The sequence below is a fragment of the Trichogramma pretiosum genome, unplaced genomic scaffold (genome assembly GCF_000599845.2).
Source record: "Trichogramma pretiosum strain Unisexual culture from Peru unplaced genomic scaffold, Tpre_2.0 scaffold8, whole genome shotgun sequence".
Taxonomy (NCBI): domain Eukaryota; kingdom Metazoa; phylum Arthropoda; class Insecta; order Hymenoptera; family Trichogrammatidae; genus Trichogramma; species Trichogramma pretiosum.
In genome coordinates this window covers 2552155-2572602 of record NW_019641699.1, presented here as the reverse complement: position 1 = coordinate 2572602, position 20448 = coordinate 2552155, and the positions used below count along the sequence as shown (strand labels likewise).

The window sequence follows — 20448 nt, the reverse complement described above, 5'->3', positions numbered from 1 at the left end:
AATTAAACATACTCGACGTAAGGCGCATCAAAATCAAGCTATTATTTGTAAAAAAAAAAAAAATAAATGTACATGTAAGCAATGCCGCACTCGACCAGAGCGCCAAGACTTGTTTTCTATTAATCGCAAGGATTATTTTCACTCGCTTTCGCAGCCGGACTCATCTAAACCGGTTCAAACGAAATCAAAAGTAGGTAGGTAGGTATTACGAGCACTCGCGTAACAACGTGTGCGTTGTTGGTTGCTACCGCGCTGCACAGACGGTGAAATGCGCTATTGCCTGATCTGATTATTAGATATATCTCGTGCGCGCGAGAAAAAGAGAGAGTGAGACTATGATTCAATCCGGTCAATCTCCGACGCGTAAGTGTGCCCGTATCTGTGTGTCTGTGTGTGTTCGACGTATTATGTCATGGAGCACGCGGACAAATCTAAGAGAGACCTACTTGTCGCCGTATTCCGCATCTTTTTACTATTTATGAATTTATTAATGCTCATTTCGATTCATTTTTATACAATTTTTCACTTTCATTACACTGTATTTTTAAAGAGAAATAAGGAATTTACCAATTGCCGAAATTTCTCGTCGATGATAAATTATTGCCGAGCCTGTTTACGTGTACCGAAATCAGAAAATGTTCTATTCGTTCGTGTTTCTTTTTCTTCCGCTAAAAAGACGAGAAAAAGTATTTTGACGCATTTTTCAACGAATACAAGACACTCGACCGAGTCCAATTAAATTAAAAAAATTTCGAAAAATTGACATCACCATTGTCAAGCTAAAGAAAAAATACCTTCAGAACGATATCGAGCTTAACAATTAATTTGCATAAAAATTGTAATTCTCGAACGAACTCGAGTCAATGACACGACGATTTGAACGTCGCGCGCGAAGTAGTGACGCGAGACGTTAGACGTTAGTCAGATGGAACAGTATGAGAATTCGACTTACCTGCTGGGATCGTTAGAAAAAGAAACGAAAACACAATCGAGAAAGGTGAGCAGTAGTAGTTGACAGGAGAGACGAAGAGGCAGCGGCGAAACGCGTCGGTGTCAATTTCGCCGGGAACAGGGAATGAGTAGACGAGGTGCGGGAGCCGATCCGTTCTCTGGCTCTTACCGATAGAACGATCGGTTTTGTTTTGAAGGCTCTCGTGGACAAGCTCGTGGCTTGGAATCGCACACGCGCTCCTGTATATACGTTATGCGCTTTAACGCTTCGCACACCCGAAAGTGGGAGCAGCGAAGCTCTTAAAAATCCGCGAGCCGTCGCAAAAGTAGGAGTCCTCGAGAGCCCCACGCGCGCACCGCAACGTATATACACGAGCCACGCGGTTCTTTCGGTCTTTCTCCCATTCGACATAAAAAAAGGCAAGCAAAAGGAGAAGACGAAAAAAATCATATATGTGTACATATTCGAGCTCTCGTAATGTCACTTTCTTTCGAGTGCCTACTCACACACTCATCACACAGACGAGCAAAGTCAGGCAGACGCGATGCGCGCCTATACATACATGTGTGTACGCGTGTAGGTAGGAAGAAAAATATTAAAAGGCATAATGGCAGTGTTGCACCCATGGCTGCGTCTTCCTCGTTCCATCATTTGTATGCGTTCGCACATTATATGAACGCGAGTACTAAAACGATTTCGCAACGACGTCTCGCTCAAAACATCCAAGTGGACGTGACGAGCTTCCGCTTGAAATTCTCAATATTTTCCAACTGACTATGTTAGTCAATCAGAGTTTCCACAAAGCTTGTGATTGCAGGGGAGATAATGAACGAAGCTGCGCATAAACGAATACCTATTTCTGTGTCCGGAGAAACACCCGAGCGCGAATATTAGTCTGGAGCAAATATTGATTCTCGCGCACAGTGAAGCAACAATTTCGAGCCTCTCGGTACCTATGAATCTATTGTATTGTTGCGGCCGCGACAAACTCGCGCACGATTGAGCTGCGCACGGCCTTCTGTGACACGAAACAACTTTAATTGACATTTCAAATTCATTTTTCATCTCGCGAAGTCGAGCATTTCGTTTGTTGTTTTCAATGGGTTTTCTGCACCGAGCAGCTAGATTATGGGTATGATTGAATTTGGTGGCTTCTTGCGAGCCTTTCTGTTTCTCCGTGAGCACGCACTTGGCAAATTTCACTTCGCGACTTCCAAGAAACAGCATAAACCGCGATACTTACAATTACATTAATAAGTGTAAAAATATAAATGAATACTAGCGAGGACCTTGGATCGGTGTGAAAATATCTAGTTCCATGCTTAAATACAGGCAAACACGTATTATTACTTCATCCTCGCGCTACGAGCATCGTATTGTCTTTTTCATTTCGACCTCGCGATGGTCAACACGTCCATGCAATGATGTTTTTCTGTTTAAATAATTAATGTACAGCAAAGCTAATGTAAGATGGGAAACCGTCGACGAATTTAACTGGTGCAACAACTAAATTCATCTTTTATCTATTATAAAACAAAGTTTATTTCTGTTTGTCCTTTATGACCTCAAAAACTATTTGTCCGATCAGCTTGAATTTTTTACCACGCATTCATTGTACTGCTAGAAAGATTTCTATTTTATATTGAAACAATTATTTGTTCCATTATTTTTGAGCTAAGAATTTTTCTCTTTTTTCACCACATCTCGCTCGTAAATTCGCTCGGTCAATTATTATAAAAATAGCATATTACTGCCCTAGGCCGGTATGATATTTTACACACCTTGTGGCCCGAAAATAACAATATTCCGTTTAGCGCAGTGACAGGAAAATGCTACTTTCGGGCCGCTGGTATGTAAAAACATGTGTAGTTATTATAATTTACGCGCGATTAATCATCTTATAACGTCTTATATTTGATGTGTAAATGTGTTATTACGCTGACATATTTTTATATCATTACAATTAGTTTGGACTTAACTTAGATATTCCCTGCTTTTCACAATGACAACTTGACGAATTTGTTTGCATATATGCCAATAGGCAAAACTACAAATATTATGTACCCGCAAGCTTTCGCGTATCTATCGAACAAAAAGTCTGTATAGACTGTATAGACTCACTTTGCATATTCATCTTCACAATTCTTCGTATAAATTGAAAGTGGGAGAAGCCACGACGGGGTCGCTAGTGAGTTATAATTAAAAATTGTTCTGATATCAAATAGAAACGGTTAAAAAATTATACCAAAATGAAATATAATATCTATGAAATACTTTTCTGTCTTTCAAATATTGTAAAATATTCCATTGCTTCGCAGATATTTATATTATTATTGATTTATTACGTAGAGCTGACTCGTTACGAGCGCGTAAATTTTATTACTTTATCGTTTCTATTCCAGTCTTCGATGGCCCTTTACATAATATTTTATCCAAGTTTCGACTAGTCTACAGTCAAAAATCTGCTGAAGGCATCTGGGGGAAATCCAACAAAAATTTTACATAAGAAAATTTGTCCTGAAAATGAGTAAACCAAACTTTATCACACCGATAATAAATCAAATTAATTATTACACACAAACAAACCGGGACACCGGCGATGGTGCCATGAAGTTTTCCACCTATTTTTGATCGATAACTCACAAGCCCATCATCAATTCATCAATTATATAGAAAAAATGTTAAGCAAAATTAAATAACCATTCCATTCCAGGATGAAATCTTCTTGATTTTCTTTGCTTCAAGGGCTCAGACCTGTATCAAATCCTGTAAATTAAAAAATATGAAAATTAAATATTGATATTAAATATAACGAAAAAATAGGGTGTAGGGCTATGACATTCGATTACGCAGACAAAAATATGGTTGATCGATTTTTCACGATGTTAGTACCACGTTTTTAAGCTATCGACACCGCTTCCCGCAACGCTTCAGAGATTTTAAACCGTGCTTTCTTTTTGTAAAGACTTGAATTTTAAGAATCTGCATGATGCTAACGCGATTTCGAAAATTTCCGCAAAAGTGAACAGCCATGATGCACTATTTTTTTTGAGAAAATACGATGGGGACATCGATACGGTCGATAATTTTTACCAATTGATTTGATCGGTTTATCCGAATTCTAAAAAAGAGAAAACGTTGTGTACAAAAAAGATTTATAGAAACACCTGCATCTCGATGGAAATGAATAAAAAATGTATTTTTTTACAATTTAATTCCTCTCAAAAATAGTTCAAATAAAGTATTTAAGTCAATCCGAATTTGCTAAAAATAATCGATAAATAATAATTTGAAACTATTAGCTTAATTGTCATTGAGAAAAAAACCCGCTGCCAATTCATTGGCAAAATTCAGTACTTCTCAACAGGTATCATAGATCGCGTGATAAAGCATTAGAATTAATTAATGTCTTAACGTTCGAACGTTTAATTTCAATTTTATATAATTTAAACTATTAATGGAATTATATTGTATTTAATCATTTTATAATAAATCATTATTAAATTGATTGAAAAAAGTCATTTCAACGTATTGTCAAGAGTAGCTAAAATGTTTGAATTTAGCTGTACGCATGTATGCGTACCACGTGCTTGAGCAGCTACAGTAGCAACTTTGCGACGCAATTACGTCATCAACATGTACGCAACACACATACAGTGCGATGTTGTTTGGATATACTGCGTTTAAATAAAAAAATCATTCGTATAAATTGGGAATTGACGAGGCAATGAGCAATGAGCATCCAAAAAAAACCATGAATTCAACGAAATAGATTAGCGCACAGTGGTCAAGGCATCTTTTCATACGTGCGCAGCAGACGCTTCCTTAACTTTTTCCGCGCGACCTCCTAACTTATCGTGTTCGTTCGTACTTCGTATGGGCCAGACAGTAGCAGCAGCACCAGCAGCAGTAGTCAATTCAACCTTCTGCACACCATCATAATAATAACTATCGAGTTTAGGCTTCTGCTGCGAATGTAAGCAATATCAGAGTAACATTTAATTATTCTAATAATTCAATCTTGCTTGATAATCTATCATCTCGTGTGTAATATACACACACGTACAGGAAAGAGTTGCGTTGCAAATGTGAATCGGTCAACTACAATCGCGATTAACGCTGAGTTCTAGTTAAAAATAGGTGTCAAGCTCGCATCGCATAATTATTTATACGAGGTACGCATTTGGTTCTACATTGACAATAGAATGTTCCAATGGCTGTATAGTCTACCTGTCTAATCGTTGCAAACTGAGCTGCGTGCTCGCTCGACAGCGTGGATCTATCGATTGTTCCATTTCCCATTTTTATTCTTATTGATCTTATGTTTTGAGGTTAGATACCTCATTGTTTTCTGCCCCAACGCGCTAAACAATTTTTGATTCTGCTTGATGCAGATTATGTTTTTCAACTCGATTGACACTTTTATATCTTGATTCATTTTTTGTAAGGAAAAACGTGTTGATTATGTTACAGATCTCGTCGATGAATACTTAGTTCTCATTTGTATGAATAACTCTCCTGGGATATTATGTCTCAAGAGAAACAGGTTCTTAAAAAGCTCCTCTATTCTTTATAAACAAAAATTCATAAAGAATTTTTACTAGCACTGGCTGATGTGTATTGATCTATTTTGTTTTGTATGTAGCACAAATGAAAAATGTATTGTTTATCTGACAATACAATATTTCATGCCATTTAAACTATAATGTATTTGCAAAATCAACTCTTAGAATTAATCTTCTTATTAAAAAACAATTTTTTGTATTTTACAACTCTATCTGTGTATATATGAATTTTTATTGATGTTACTCGTGTGTAAAATTATAGTTATTTAGATGTAAAATTACCTGTTAAAGATATGAATATCTGTTATGTACTATTTCAATTAGTGGATAAATTGTAAAGCCTGATTGATGCTTGATTCTCTTATGTTTTGATTCCAGTTGCAATCCTGCATGCTTCGCAATCAAACGTCAACACCAGCAGAGCACCCTATTAAGATTATTTTGCCAAGCATATTCACTCAGTAGTAGTTCTAAGTTGCTGTAAGCAATGGCTGCATATATTAATCGCACAGTTTCTATGATTGCTGGAGATAAACAAAGCAGAACAAATGATATACGAACTGAAAATTCTCCTCTACAGATATTTGTCAAGGCCAAAAAGAAAATAAATGATATATTTTTAGAAATTGATGATTATGTTGATGATACAGTACGATTCATTGACTGTGAGTTTTACCTTTTACCATATTAATAATATTTGTATAAAAATAAAACTTTTTTTTCTGTAGCATTGAAAGATGACCACAAGATCATTGCCCAAGAGGAAGTTCAGAAAGTTGAAGCCTACAAAGATAAAGTACAAGGAATCAGATACGTTCTTAAAAGAGATCACATGAAAGTTGCTTTTTTTGGAAGGTATCTGTCAATCTTATCAGTTTAAAAATTCATCTTTTTTTCAAATTTTTGAAAATAAATTTTTTTTACAGAACAAGCAATGGAAAAAGTACTGTTATCAATGCTATGTTGAGAGATAAAATTTTACCAAGTGGTATAGGTCATACCACCAACTGTTTTTTGCAAGTTGAGGGATCTGATGGTGAGGAGCCTTATTTGATAACAGAAGGTTCTGATGTTAAACAGCCAGTACAGTCAGTTGGACAACTAGGTCATGCACTTTGTAAAGAAAAATTATGCGAAAGTAATTTAGTGCGAATATTTTGGCCCAAAAGTAAGTGTTTGCTGCTGCGCGACGACGTGGTATTTGTCGACAGTCCCGGTGTTGATGTTACACCAAATCTCGATGAATGGATCGATAAACATTGTCTTGATGCAGATGTCTTTGTATTAGTAGCAAATGCTGAGTCTACTCTTATGTTAGCGGTTAGTAGGATTAATATTTTTCCAAGATTACATACATAAGAAATTAGAAAATAATCAAAAATTTAATTTATAGGAAAAAAATTTCTTCCATAAAGTTTCAACAAAGTTATCAAAACCAAATATTTTTATTTTGAACAATCGATGGGATGCTTCTGCTTCGGAACCAGAATTTTTAGATGAGGTAACTAAATTACTTTGTACAAAAAATATTATTTATATAGTGACATAAATTTGACGTGAAAACTTAATTTATACTAAAGCAGCTTGATGAACAAAAAGAGGTAAGATCTCTTTTAAAAGATCTCAAAAAAATATTAATTTGTATTTTGCACAAAAATATTTTCCATAAAACACAAATATTTTCAATACATACTTGTTTTTCCATAATTGTATTCATTGATAAATGGTACTATTTTATGCAGATAATGCTCAATATGTTGTGTTCACTCACAGTTGATATTTATAATGTGCTGAAAAAAGTAATTTACAAATATTTGATTTAATTTAGGTTCGAGCCCAGCATCAAGACCGCGCAGTGGATTTTCTAGCTCGTGAACTCAGAGTCTATAATACGAAAGATGCCGAAGAGCGAGTTTTCTTTGTTTCCGCTAAAGAAACTCTTCAAGCTCGACTCAAAGAACAAAAAGGCGAATCTGCTCACAGTAAATCTACGGCAAAACATGAAAATATTTATGAAATGACCAATTATAGTGATTGGCTTAAATTTTTTCTAGGTGGTGCCTTGGCCGAAGGTTTTCAAAATAGATATTTTGAATTTCAAGATTTTGAAAGGAAATTTGAAGAGTGCATTTCCAAATCTGCTGTGAAAACTAAATTTGAGCAGCATACTCAACGTGGAAAGCACATCTCTACGTGAGTCCCGACATCGACATTTTTATAATCAATCGCATCGCGTGAACAATGTATTTTATTTTATTTTATTCACATTTCAGAGAAATTCGACAAACTCTTAATGAAATCCTGGACCGTACTCAAAAGATGAAGGCAGAGCAAATGAATGCACAAAAAGAGGTGCGTGACAAGTTAAATTTTACGGAACAGCAACTCATTTTACTGACTCAAGAAATGAAAGACAAAATACATCGGATGGTTGAAGATGTGGAGCAACGAGTCTCCAAAGCATTGAACGAAGAAATACGACGTCTAGCTGTCTTAGTAGACGAATTTAATTTAAAATTTTATTCCGAACCATTAGTTCTCAACGCCTACAAAAGTCAACTACATGTGCATGTGGAAAACGGTTTGGGTTCGAATTTGCGCGCTCGGCTCAGTACGGCTTTAGCTCTAAATATCGAAAATTCGCAACGTGAAATGACTGAAAGAATGTCATGTCTGTTACCTGAGAACAAAAAGCAGGTGTCTATGAACGTACTGCCAAGAAGGGAGCCATTTGAAATTTTATACAGGTTGAACTGTGATAATTTGTGCGCCGATTTTCACGAAGATTTAGAGTTCAGGTTTACCTGGGGCCTTACTGCTATGATCAACAGATTTGCTGGAAAACACCGTAATAATCAGAGACTAGCCATCACCAATTTACCACAAGAGGTATGTAGTTATATTGTTTGGTTTTTTTCAACTTTTAACGAGGTAAATAACGTTTTTTTTCTTTCAGATTCCTCAAGCTCTCATATCACCCGCTGACAGCATAGACTCATCCAAATTTGTATCGACCACAAATTATTTCGTTCCACCTAGGAATGACGATTGGTCTTTATCTACCAAAATAGCATTAGCTTCAATTACTTCACAAGGAACAATGGGCGGTTTACTTCTAGCTGGTTTCGTAAGCTTAAAATTTATGATACTTTATCGTTAATAAGTACAATAATATTAAAAATAATAATAATAATGAAATATCTATAACACTATCCAGATGTTAAAAACAGTTGGCTGGAGGTTGATAGCCGTAACCGGTGCCATTTACGGCACGTTGTATTTATATGAACGTATGACATGGACGAACAAAGCTAAAGAGCGTGAATTTAAGAAACAATATGTTAATCATGCTACACAAAAATTGAAACTCATTGTGGATCTTACCTCCGCTAATTGCAGTCATCAAGTTCAACAGTACGTACTTTTAATTATAACGAATCAAGACAGTTATTAGCATTTAATTATTATATTAATATGGCCTCTTTTTCAGGGAATTATCAAGCACGTTTGCGCGACTGTGCCATTTGGTCGATGAGACTACAAACGAAATGCATAGCGAAGTAAAGACTATCGACAAGACCCTTCGAACTTTGGAGGAAGCAGCGACCAAGGCCAAAGTACTCAGAAATAAGGCAAATTATTTAACGAACGAACTCGAATTATTTGATTCAGCTTATTTGAAATCATTACACTAAATTAGCATCGTTCTTCGCAAAGAAATTTGCACATTTTTCGAGCGAATTTTACGGATCGATCTAGATTTATTGAATGTATATATCTTGTCAAATGCTAAAAAAAATTCTCCTTTTTTGAGAGAACATTTTCTTACCCAGGCACTAAGTCGAAGTCACAGAGGACTGTTTCTTAGTCTTTAAAAAATTCTAGTCTCAGTTACTCTTACACTAGGTATTTAGTTCTCTTGGTTGCTATTTGACAAACTAGCAACTACTGTTGATCTATTTTTTTTATAATTGAGTCTGTTACAATTTATTTACAAATTTGAACAAAGAAACAATTTTATAACATTGATTTCTAATTTCATGATCAGAAAAAATTATTGATTTTTAGCAAGTGCAAATTTGATTAAGTTATTTCTAGATCTTTAGACTATTTATTTTTTATTTGAATGATTGAATTAAGCTGCGCTTAAAAAAACTATTAATATCTACTTTATATATGTATGTAAAAACAATTCAAAAATTTAGAATAAAAAACGATTGATTGTTGAATAATAATTGCTCTTATCAAGTGTTCTAATTAATACCTATTTATTTGAATTTTTCATTACATTGCAATGACGCTCAACATGAACGTCAATTTTGCATTAACAATAAATGAACATCTTTAAACAGCTGCGTTGATAATTTCCGTGTACTTTTTGATTTTACTGGCGACACTCATGTCAACATATTTATCACCAATAGATATAATCATACCACCAATTATGGAAGGATCAACTTTAGTAGTGAGTTGAATATTTTGTCCCTTTTTCAGCGATGCCTTCATTGCAGCTTCAAGTTTGGCCTTGTTGTCAGCATCAAGGGGCTTAGCTGTGATAACTTCACATACAACTTCTCCTCTTTGAGCTGACATAATCAATTTAAAATGATTGATTATGGTATTGATGTTAGCCAATCTTCCATTTTCAGCAAGAAGGCACAGAAGATTTGCTGTAGCTGGATTGAAAGAGCCTCCAACTTTTTTGAAAGCTTCTACTTTTGTTTTGCGCTGAATAGTTGGATCTTTGATAAATTCAGCTAATTTTTTATCAGTTTTCAATAATCCCTAATACAAAAGAGATGATTTATAAATTGCTACTTGTATTTGTAATGTTTATTCAATACTCACTTGGAACTTAACGAGGTCTTTTTCAACCACATCTAAGGATTTTTGTTTGCTAGCAGCAGAAAATAGTGCCATAGCATAACGACCTTCCAATCCGAATACTTGCAGAGTTGGCTAAAAGTTTATAGAATTTACTAGTTTCGGGTTTTCAAATTATCTTCGATAAATGTAAACTTTCTTACCTTGACCATCTGCTGTGTCGCGGAGGACGATGAAAACGTCCTAGCCTGTTGAATAAAATAAAGTTATTACGTTAAATAATGGATATTATACAAAATTATTATATAAGAAAATAGATTAAACTAAAATATTACTCATTAAACTATGAGATAGGATAAATTTGAGTCCAAGTATGAATCTTGCAATATATAAAATACAATTCCATGCAAAGGAATTAATAATAATATTTTAATGTTATGAAGACAAAAATATTAATTTAATAATTAATAAAACCTATTTGGATGCAAGGTTAGGTTTTATCATTCGTTAGATTAATTCGACAACATTGACATTGATTTCCCAAAAAACTATTCACGCCTTAGGATTAGACTTCCAAAATTCATAATAAACATTGAAAAGTAAACTTACGAGAACTCCCAACTTAGAGGTGGTAGCCATATCGGATGGAAAGTGTTATGCAGTTTCCAAAAAAATGACAAAAAGCTTCTTCGCACACTTTGTGACGTACGGAACGGTTTCACATAACCAAATTATCTCCTAAAATTGGTTGCATAAGTACAACGCTAGAATTCCTGCAGACTACAACTAGAGACTCTAGGCCTTACGAGTTTGCGCTTTAAACTCGATGCCGATGTAAAAACTGAATTTGATGAATCTGTAAATAAACTTGTTGAAATTTGCAACAATTAAAATTCTGTATGAAGCATTACGATAAAATAATTCAATTAGGATATGAAAAACAAAAAGTTAACTTACTGTCAACCAAAATTTTGATTTTATACAAATGAATCATTCGATATTATTAATTAAATTATGAAAAAGAAAATATTGGAAATTGTCATCTACTTTTTTATATTTCCTAAGCCCTCATTAAATTATTAGGTTTGTGAACAAAAAAGGTATAATAGGAAACCCTCATTTTACTGTAGAAAATGTATCAAATAAAGGATTTAAAAATATTTTAATCCTCTTGTTTTCTTTAAAATAAGACAATAATACGCTTGTAAACAAGGTATTTGTTTTCATAATAAAATAATCTAGAGCTATGAGACTTGTTCTAGTACTTGATAAAATTCATACGTCCATTGAACATTATAAAATTTTCCTGTGAACTGGGTAAATTACACGGTGAAATTTGGGCGATAACGCGTACGATCATTATTTTATTGCCACTTAAAAACCCGATAGCAGACATGTGATGAGCATGGTACCAAGTAGCTATGCATCATGAGCTCACATGTGTCGTCTGCATTTTGTTATGCTTTTTTCTTCTCTGACAAGTAACAAAATTTCGAACAATGTATCAACTAGTTGCATTTCTATTATGAAAATTAAAGCATTGATTTATTCAGTCATTCTGTGTAGATAGCTGTTTGTGTGAAGAGGGACATTTTACTGTCACCTTGATAATAAATGTTTTTTACATAGCATATTCAATTGTTAAAGTATTCATTGTTGTGTGATCATGTAAACATAACCTTGTACGCGACTGTGCAAGTATAAGTATTATTAAATAAAGACATTTTTCAATAGGTTTGTTTATAGTTATTTGCGTAATAAATTTTAAAATGACATCAAGAACTTCGTACATTACTCAAGAAGGACCCGCTAATGCGCTGGCTCTGAATAAGGATAATTCGCAGGTGGTCATAGCTGGTAGAAATGGTACGATGAACCTAATGTATTATTTTAGAAAAATGTACCACAGTTTGTTATTTCATAAATTTTTGTTTAGTATTCAAAATATTTACATTACTTGATGACAAGTTTGAAGAGTTTTGCAATTTACGTGTTGGAAAGAACTTGAATTTAAACTTTTCATGCAATGATGTTGCTTGGAATCTCATCGAAGGTCAGTTTTTAAGTTAAAAATTTTATTGAAAAAGTTATTGATGGTTTTTTATTAAATATTGTTTTTAAATATTTAGATCATCTGTTGGCTACAGCAGCAACTAATGGAGCTGTTGTTGTTTGGAACTTGAACCGTCCTTCAAGATCTAAGCAAGAACATGTTTTTATTGACCATAAACGTACTGTTAATAAAGTTAGTTTCCACACATCAGAACCTATGCTACTAATTTCTGGTTCACAAGATGGTACTATGAAATGTTTTGATTTAAGAACAAAAGAAGCTACAAAGACGTTTTATAGCAATACAGAATCTGTTCGTGATGTTCAATTTTCCCCTCATCAAGCTCATACATTTGCCGCTGTTTCTGAAAATGGTCAGGTACAGTTATGGGATATGCGAAAAGCAGACAAATATTTTCAACATTTCACAGCACATAGTGGGCCTATATTTGCCTGCGATTGGCACCCTGAAACTACTTGGCTTGCAACAGCTTCAAGAGATAAAACCATAAAAGTTTGGGATTTGACAGCAAAACCTAGTTGTGATTTTACAATTCATACAATAGCATCTGTAGGTAGAGTCAAATGGAGGCCTCAGAGAAAATATCATATTGGAAGTTGTGCTTTAGTAGTTGATTGTGGAATAAATGTATGGGATATTAGAAGACCATATATACCATTTGCTAGTTTTAATGAACATAAAGATGTTGCAACTGGTATCGCTTGGCGCGGTGATCCCCAATCTTTTTTATCAACTAGTCGGGTGAGTTTTTATTTCAACTCTTCATGTTCAATAATTTAAAAAAAAATCACACACCAAATTATACATTTCATGCTTGATAGGACTGTACTTTATATCATCATGTTTTTGAAGACGCTTCACGGCCAGCAAGTCAAGCAAATCCTCAAGGTATAGCACTAAACACAAAGGGAGATGTAGCTTATGCGTGTAAAACTAATGTCAATACTTCTACCAGTATCGAACCTTTAACTAGTAGAATAATGCGGTATGATGGATTTTGATTCATTTCTCGACACAAATAACAAAAAGCTAAAAAAAGAATTTTTTTTTAGAAAACAACCGGTTAGCAACGATGCTTTTTGTCAAGCAACCAGTTGGATGCATCGATTTACTGCTTCAACACCTAACAATAGCGGTCGCGAAATAAAATTTTTTAAAACATGCGCGGAAAATTATTTACTAAGCGGTAGACTAAACGACGTGTGTGATCACAATTCAACCGTGGCTAGTAATGCCGGTAGAAACGACGTAAGTTGTTAATAACACATCTTTAATTTCGATTTCTATCGAGTGTTTCATTGAAAAAGAAAAAAATTATTGACAGATAAGCACTATTTGGAGTATTATCAAGACTTGTTTTGAAAATCCATTAGGATCAAACAATAATCCTACTAGACGTCAAGTGTCTGAGCCGGATGCCGTAAATGTGATGAACTTGCTACCGATAGGCACGAACAACGATCAATTAAACTCAGGTAAACGATCTTCGAAAAACTCATTGATCGACATGATATAAATTGCTCATGTTATTAAACGAAAAATTGCTAGTAGTTTTCGACAACGATGTGAGATCCTTGCAAAGCGAATCGGCAGCAGGAGCAGCCACAACGGCAACTACGGGAATGATAAGTGGTGGCGACGACGAAACCGAGACCGACGAGCCTCTCGATAACAATCACTTCACTGGACCGTACTTGACAAATTATCGACGTTTACCACTTGATTACGGCAAGCGACATCAGCCAAAGGGAGATTTTTCGTTCGGCGAGTGCGAGCTCGATCCGCTACCGAACAGCATCATCGATTTCAGCAACGGTGGCGATAACTTTGCCATATGCAACGATAATAATTGGTCTTTGCCAAAAGAAGCCTTTCCGTTGAGACACGAGATCCAGAATAGATCACCCCCACCGGAACAATTTCCGAATCATCCACCTGAGGTAAATAACGAGGATGCGGGCTCTATATTAATCGAAGACCAGCCATGCCAATTGGTCATTCAATGTGTACCAAAGCCAACTTTTTGGAATCCTTCGAGTTTGGTCGAGAACACTTTAAGGCACCACGCCAACATTAAAGACATCCAAACAACTGTTAGTATTTTATTGGCGCTGGGAGACAAAAGGAAGAGTATAAACATCGAAATAGCCCTGCAAGAACATTGGTTACTCGAATACATCGATATGCTTGGAAAATTCAAACTCTGGGACGTAGCTACTAAGGTAAAAAAAGTCAATTTTATTAATTCGCATATTTTCATCTAAAAGTTCGTTACTCTGCAGATTATCCAGCTGGCTTGGATATCGTCGGTATCTCAATTAAATCAACAATCCACGACTGTACATACTTGCTGTGGTACTTGCACAAAATCATTGCAAAGAGCAGGTTGGCTCTGTGATCGCTGCCATTCATCAAAACATGCTCTGTGTTCTCTTTGTCATCAGGTAAATTATTATACATTTTTCAAAATATTTTACTTATCCGATTTTATATTATTTAGAAAATTTGAGCATTTTTCAGGTTGTAAAGGGTATATACACTTGGTGTCAAGGTTGTTCCCACGGAGGTCATATTCACCATATGAGTGAATGGTTTGAAACTAACAAAACGTGCCCGACTGGATGTGGCCATCTATGCGAATATTCCTAATTGATCGCCGTCATTTTTTCATCACAATTGTACAAATAATTTTAATGGTTAAACTACGCTATAAAAAATAGAACAAATAAGACTACTTACACGAGGATAATGCGATGCTTATAGTGATAATTATTTATGTTCCTGTAATTGTAAATACCATGTACCACAGTCATTGTAAATATTTGATACAAAACATTATGAATATAGAAATTTTTATAGTATAATTCTATAAGATCATGTTCATAAATATATTTATACAAATATAATTTTTTGTAAATTTGCCAGTATAATACGTTTTGTTTTGTGCATAAAAAATTTTCTTATTATTCGTATTATGTTACATTTATTTTGCTTAGTATCATATGTATTGGTAGCATTATAAATTGTTGCAATAATGATATAGGCATTTATAAATCAGCTATAATTATAGCTATCGAAGCTATCTTTAAATATTAAAACCTTTTTTAATAATTTATTATCCCATTTTCTCAGATATCGTCGTACATAAAACCAATTGGTCTCATACAATTTTTCTTACGAATTGTGTAACAAAAACTTGCTCATTTTTCAAATTTAAATCTATTTACTTAATAAACACACAAATTAATAATTACTATTGTTACTATTGTCAATTAAACTTCAAAAAACGGATTCTCAACTATCTAATAAATAAAATTATATTAAAAAGGCACAATATGCAATGTTACAAAAATATAAAAATTAATTATGATTTATCGATCAGTGAGATCTCTGCCAATATGCAATAGTATACATTATTTGGCCATTACTATGCTAGGCTATAATTTAAATACTCCAATTTGGACTCTGATTATTTGTAAACAAATACTTAAAAAGCTTATGTTTGTCTTGAATAATATCAAATCATAGTTATTTTTACGAAGCACCAATGGCATACCCTTTGACAATAGACTTTAATTTTTTTTCGTTAAGTTACAATTCGCTTTTGCGCTGAAATCTAATTCTGAGAATAAAATTTGTTTTTACACACTCTTGAGAAAATCATTATATAACATCGGAATGTATTTCTGTATTTCTGAGCAGATGAAACTATAGTATGTAAACTCTATCAGTAAATAAATCAAAACGTCTATTTTTTCCTGAGACTAGGAACTCGTAAATTTCAAAAACAATTCTATAAAAATTCATTTTTTTCTTTCAATAAGGTGCAAATTTTATCACGAGTTACGTACACAATGATTTTATCTGAAACTTACATAGACAAGTGAAATAAATGAAGAAAAAATGGAAACTGAAAGAAATTCATCTCATTTGATTTACATATAAACTTAGGTTTTAAGTAATTCTCAAATTAATACGGAGAGACATAATTAGTATATTACAAAAACCTATATATTTGGATAAACAATTTTTATGGATAAAATGAAAAAAAAATGATTAACTAATCTATGTCTTTGCACATAGAAAACATTCTCAATGATAATTTAGTTATATACTAATTTAGTACACATAATGCTAAAAAAGTAAAAGAAAAATATTATTTTGATTACTTAATGATTTATAACAAACTTCATAGATAATTTACAGTATACCTTATTTCATAATTAAAACATATACGTAGATTCAAAAGTAGGGAGAGTCATAAAGAAACACTAGTAGAATTACTCAATTGAGTATGAAAAATGAAAAGTAAGTCTTTTTTATAAATAAAATCAACATGATTTAGATTCTCAATAACTTAAAAGATTTTTTTATATAATTCATGAATAATATTCAATACAAGACACCTTATGTTCACATGTCTGTGCGCGTAAGAAAAAGGAACGCTTATCATACATGTTCTTGTATTCAGTGTTGTACAAAACGCATTCGAACGCATTCAGAGTCAAGTACTCGCACGTAAAAAAAGAGAGCTGAGTGTATTAAAAAAAATCAAAGATAGCTGCCAATAGCTGATCGTTTAAAAAGGTTTCTAAAAAATAAATTTTATATACGTGAACCAACAAAAATTTTCAGGCGTTAAAGAACTGTGCAACAGTTTGTTTTTTTCTTGCGTTCTCCGATTTCACTCTGATTTTCCTGTGCTTTACGGGCAGCTATAGCGCGCATCAAATCAAAGAATACCTGAAATTTAAAAAGAAAATTTGTTTAGTTAAATTTTACAATGGTAAGCAATAATGTTAGATACATGAGAATATTAGATCAAATTAGTAAGTTCTTTTATAAAAATTAAAGACTTATTTATCGTTGTAGATATTTTTTAGATCTGTAATAATTTTTCCTACTCCTTCTGCATCTATAAATCAATTCTTTGTTGTATAGCTACGGAAGCTGCACATAATTTGAAGAAGATTGAAGACCTTAATACATGCAATCATAATAATGCTACAAGCTCCCTTTATGTACAAGTGGAAGTTATTTATTTTGTTCGTTATACCAATTAAAAGCATGCATATAATCTTAGTTTCAATTTTTATGAGTGTTCATGCCATATAGATGAAAAAGTATGTTACAGGTGAAATGCTACATTTCGTGGATAACGCACATGGAATAAAACTAGAAAAATAAAGCGCAAAATAAAATAGCCAACCTAGAGAATGGTACATTTCCTTTTCTTCCTTTTCGCACGGTCTTTGCTGCGCCCGTTACTCGCTGACTTGTCTTCAATTTTACGTGATCTTATTTCACGCATCAAATCGAAAAATACCTGGAAACGAGTCGTGCAAAATTTTCGTTCAAGCGAGTTAACGTAATTGTAAAATTACTTGCGTAGAGCAAATGTATAATTTGTATATACTTGCATCATTTGCAAAAATAACATAATTGAAAGCTATTTGACTAGAGGCTTATTACAGCAATATAAAATGTGCGAAATTAATAATTTCTATGAAGGTAATGTTTGCTCAGTCAAAAAAATTAAGTCAAAAATTTATAATATAATTCGAACCTTATCCACGTTTTCTCGAGTTTTAGCGCTTGTTTCTACATAAGGTACACCCCATTGTTGTGCTCTGCTTTGTGCTTCAGCTAAACTAACTTGTCTTTTATCTTGTAGATCACTTTTATTGCCAACTAATAGAAAAGGAATGTTTTCATCGTTTTTAACTCTTAATATTTGTTCCCTGCAAAAAATTGAATAAATTTCAAGATCAAGTATTAAAATATTATATTACTAGTAAATATTTAATTGAAAAAAAAAAAAAATATTAGCAAACTGCTTTAATTTAATTAATACTCTTATCATAGAAATGTGTAAGTGAAATTTCATGTGTATTATATGTAACGTTATAATATATTATAAGATTTGATTTATATTTTTGGCATACAGTATATTTTTGATAGAACATGGTATTAAAAATATTATGGTGAAATTTAAATTTATTTTACCTGAATTCTTGTGTAGCCTGAAAACTATCATCTTCTGTGATAGAAAATACACAGAGAAAGCCTTCCCCACTGCGGAAATAATTATCTCTGATTGCTGCATAATCTTCTTGCCCAGCAGTATCTAATATATCTATCTGAACCTCTTCTCCATCGAGGACAACTTTTTTTCTGTACGAATCAGCCTTAGTGGGTTCATAATCTACTACAAACTGCAAATAAAATTTTTTGCATTGTTGAATAGTTGAGTATATATATATTGTAAATTCTAAATCTAATATCATATAGCACATATAATTTTACCTCATCATACATGAACTGTAGTGTCAAAGCTGATTTTCCAACACCACCACTGCCTACCATAATGACTTTATGCAGAGCCTGGGCCATTCCTGGTTTTTTAGACATTTTTGAAGCTTATGTAGTATTCTAAAAAACAAAGTTTGTGATATTATTATTTACCTACGTGTACAGTGCTAATTGAATAAAAATATCAAGTCAGTCTGAGTTCAAAGGATTAAATGCATCTGTATCATGAATGAACCTTGTAATGCAGGATGCACTATTTATGAATGTTGTCTGCATGAGAAATCTTCACTATTTTTTCTCAAGCCACACAAACTCATACACATAGAGGGACAGAAACGTGTATTTAATAAGTTTATTACAATTTCTCTTACCAAAGAAATTACAGAAAAATGACTAATTGTTTAGTAAGACTTAATGACACATGTGAAACTTATCAGTCGTTCTCTTATATTATCAATATACGTAACGCCTATACAGTCAATAAAACCGGAAATACCAAAGAAATTAAATCACTGATGTTTGTTAAACCTCACAGCAAAAAATTTCAAAACAAAGTAAATTCTCATCTATGAGGTGTTGGTCCTACGAGACATGATTTCATAAGATAAGATATTTATAGACCACAGATCGCTTGATCATAGGATTGAAATGTGAGTAGAAATTAAGATCGTACTAGTCGTCGATTGTTGTAGTCAAGGGCGTGTACAGATGTGTATGGTGATGAAAAGGCGGTGCCGTCGCGACCGTCACTCACTATTTTATCAATTTGCACTCTTAAATACACTGATTTACGCGAGTCGCAGAACGATTCACGCTGCAGCGTACACAATAACACAGCTATTTACGAAAGAATTAACCTCTCTGAAAAGCTGAAAAAAGCAGATGCTTTTTTGTATTTAAACTATACCTTGATATTCTATATGCGGGCTCTTGGAGCTGTCCAAATAATAGTTGTATGTATATACATATGTCGTATGCTATGTATATATATGCTTGTATATTGTAACAGAAAGTAGCAACAGCAGCGATGCCTGCTTGTGCCTAGTATAAGGCGTCGTCGGTGACTCTACGAGACTTCACTTGCGCGCATAATATACTTACCTATACACACGCACACTATTGCACACACGGTACACACACAGTCGCGTGCGAACTATACACTACAACGTTACGTTACGGCTAACGGGTTTACGCCTTACGGGCCGGCTTGTGCTTCAGAATCATAAAGGCAGCAGCGGGTGGTACACAGAGAGGGTACTTGTACACAAAATTACACACTTAACATAGGTATAGTGCCTACAACGCATTAGAAGCATATGCTCTTCATTACACTCATAGAATCCAAAATTATTCTCCTTAGTCTTCTTCGTGATATTGCGTACATTTAATACAGTATGATTAATAGAGTTTTTATTAAATTATGTTTTCCTGCAATCGGAACTAATTTATGTAATAATTACTTAATTCCACTCAAAACGTGTACAAAGTAAATTAAAACTGCAACTTGAGAAACGTTTTTTATAAAATTCAATCAAATTATTTAAGGAGACAATTCGGTGTTTCGAACTGAAATTAAAAAATAGCCATTTAAATCGAAACGAGAAAAGCAATGTAATTGCGATTTCAGACCTTGGAGATTTGGAGTTTTTTTGGGATAATCGGGCGTAATATGAATATTGTACTATAATAAAAAAGTTTTACTATTTTGATTTATATGGCTA

At 33.6% G+C, this 20448-nt stretch overlaps 4 protein-coding genes across 9 annotated transcripts; 2 read left to right on the top strand and 2 right to left on the bottom strand.

Annotated features, from left to right (window-relative positions):
- Positions 1–4583: 4583 nt before the first annotated feature.
- LOC106653039 (transmembrane GTPase Marf) lies at positions 4584–9694 on the top strand. 4 transcript variants are annotated; one of them, XM_014372266.2, is made up of 13 exons: positions 4584–4928; positions 5426–5498; positions 5896–6182; positions 6246–6372; positions 6444–6837; positions 6911–7018; positions 7098–7118; positions 7346–7499; positions 7572–7710; positions 7791–8406; positions 8474–8644; positions 8735–8931; positions 9008–9694. In XM_014372266.2, the coding sequence occupies exons 3-13, from the start codon at positions 6005–6007 to the stop codon at positions 9210–9212; spliced, it is 2310 nt and encodes a 769-aa protein (XP_014227752.1). In that variant the 5' UTR covers positions 4584–4928; positions 5426–5498; positions 5896–6004; the 3' UTR covers positions 9213–9694. The 4 variants fall into 4 exon arrangements, with proteins under 4 accessions (XP_014227752.1, XP_023318364.1, XP_014227750.1 ...); XM_023462596.1 differs by lacking the exon at positions 5426–5498 and adding an exon at positions 5021–5127; XM_014372264.2 differs by lacking the exon at positions 5426–5498.
- A 67-nt stretch (positions 9695–9761) lies between these two features.
- Positions 9762–11113, bottom strand: LOC106653264 (ATP synthase subunit O, mitochondrial). The gene is made up of 4 exons (XM_014372651.2): positions 10951–11113; positions 10545–10589; positions 10366–10476; positions 9762–10302 (listed from the first exon to the last, which is right to left on the bottom strand). The coding sequence occupies exons 1-4, from the start codon at positions 10978–10980 to the stop codon at positions 9862–9864; spliced, it is 627 nt and encodes a 208-aa protein (XP_014228137.1). The 5' UTR covers positions 10981–11113; the 3' UTR covers positions 9762–9861.
- A 653-nt stretch (positions 11114–11766) lies between these two features.
- Positions 11767–15687, top strand: LOC106653263 (GATOR complex protein WDR24). The gene is made up of 10 exons (XM_014372649.2): positions 11767–12009; positions 12076–12207; positions 12278–12394; positions 12471–13156; positions 13237–13400; positions 13468–13663; positions 13740–13890; positions 13967–14637; positions 14698–14859; positions 14936–15687. The coding sequence occupies exons 2-10, from the start codon at positions 12111–12113 to the stop codon at positions 15062–15064; spliced, it is 2373 nt and encodes a 790-aa protein (XP_014228135.1). The 5' UTR covers positions 11767–12009; positions 12076–12110; the 3' UTR covers positions 15065–15687.
- A 27-nt stretch (positions 15688–15714) lies between these two features.
- LOC106653050 (ras-related protein Ral-a) lies at positions 15715–19880 on the bottom strand. 3 transcript variants are annotated; one of them, XM_014372276.2, is made up of 6 exons: positions 19635–19880; positions 18722–18847; positions 18422–18630; positions 17982–18156; positions 17625–17741; positions 15715–17158 (listed from the first exon to the last, which is right to left on the bottom strand). In XM_014372276.2, the coding sequence occupies exons 2-5, from the start codon at positions 18824–18826 to the stop codon at positions 17625–17627; spliced, it is 606 nt and encodes a 201-aa protein (XP_014227762.1). In that variant the 5' UTR covers positions 18827–18847; positions 19635–19880; the 3' UTR covers positions 15715–17158. The 3 variants fall into 3 exon arrangements, with proteins under 3 accessions (XP_014227762.1, XP_014227764.1, XP_014227763.1); XM_014372278.2 differs by lacking the exon at positions 19635–19880 and adding an exon at positions 19401–19623; XM_014372277.2 differs by lacking the exon at positions 19635–19880 and adding an exon at positions 19099–19204.
- Positions 19881–20448: the final 568 nt, after the last annotated feature.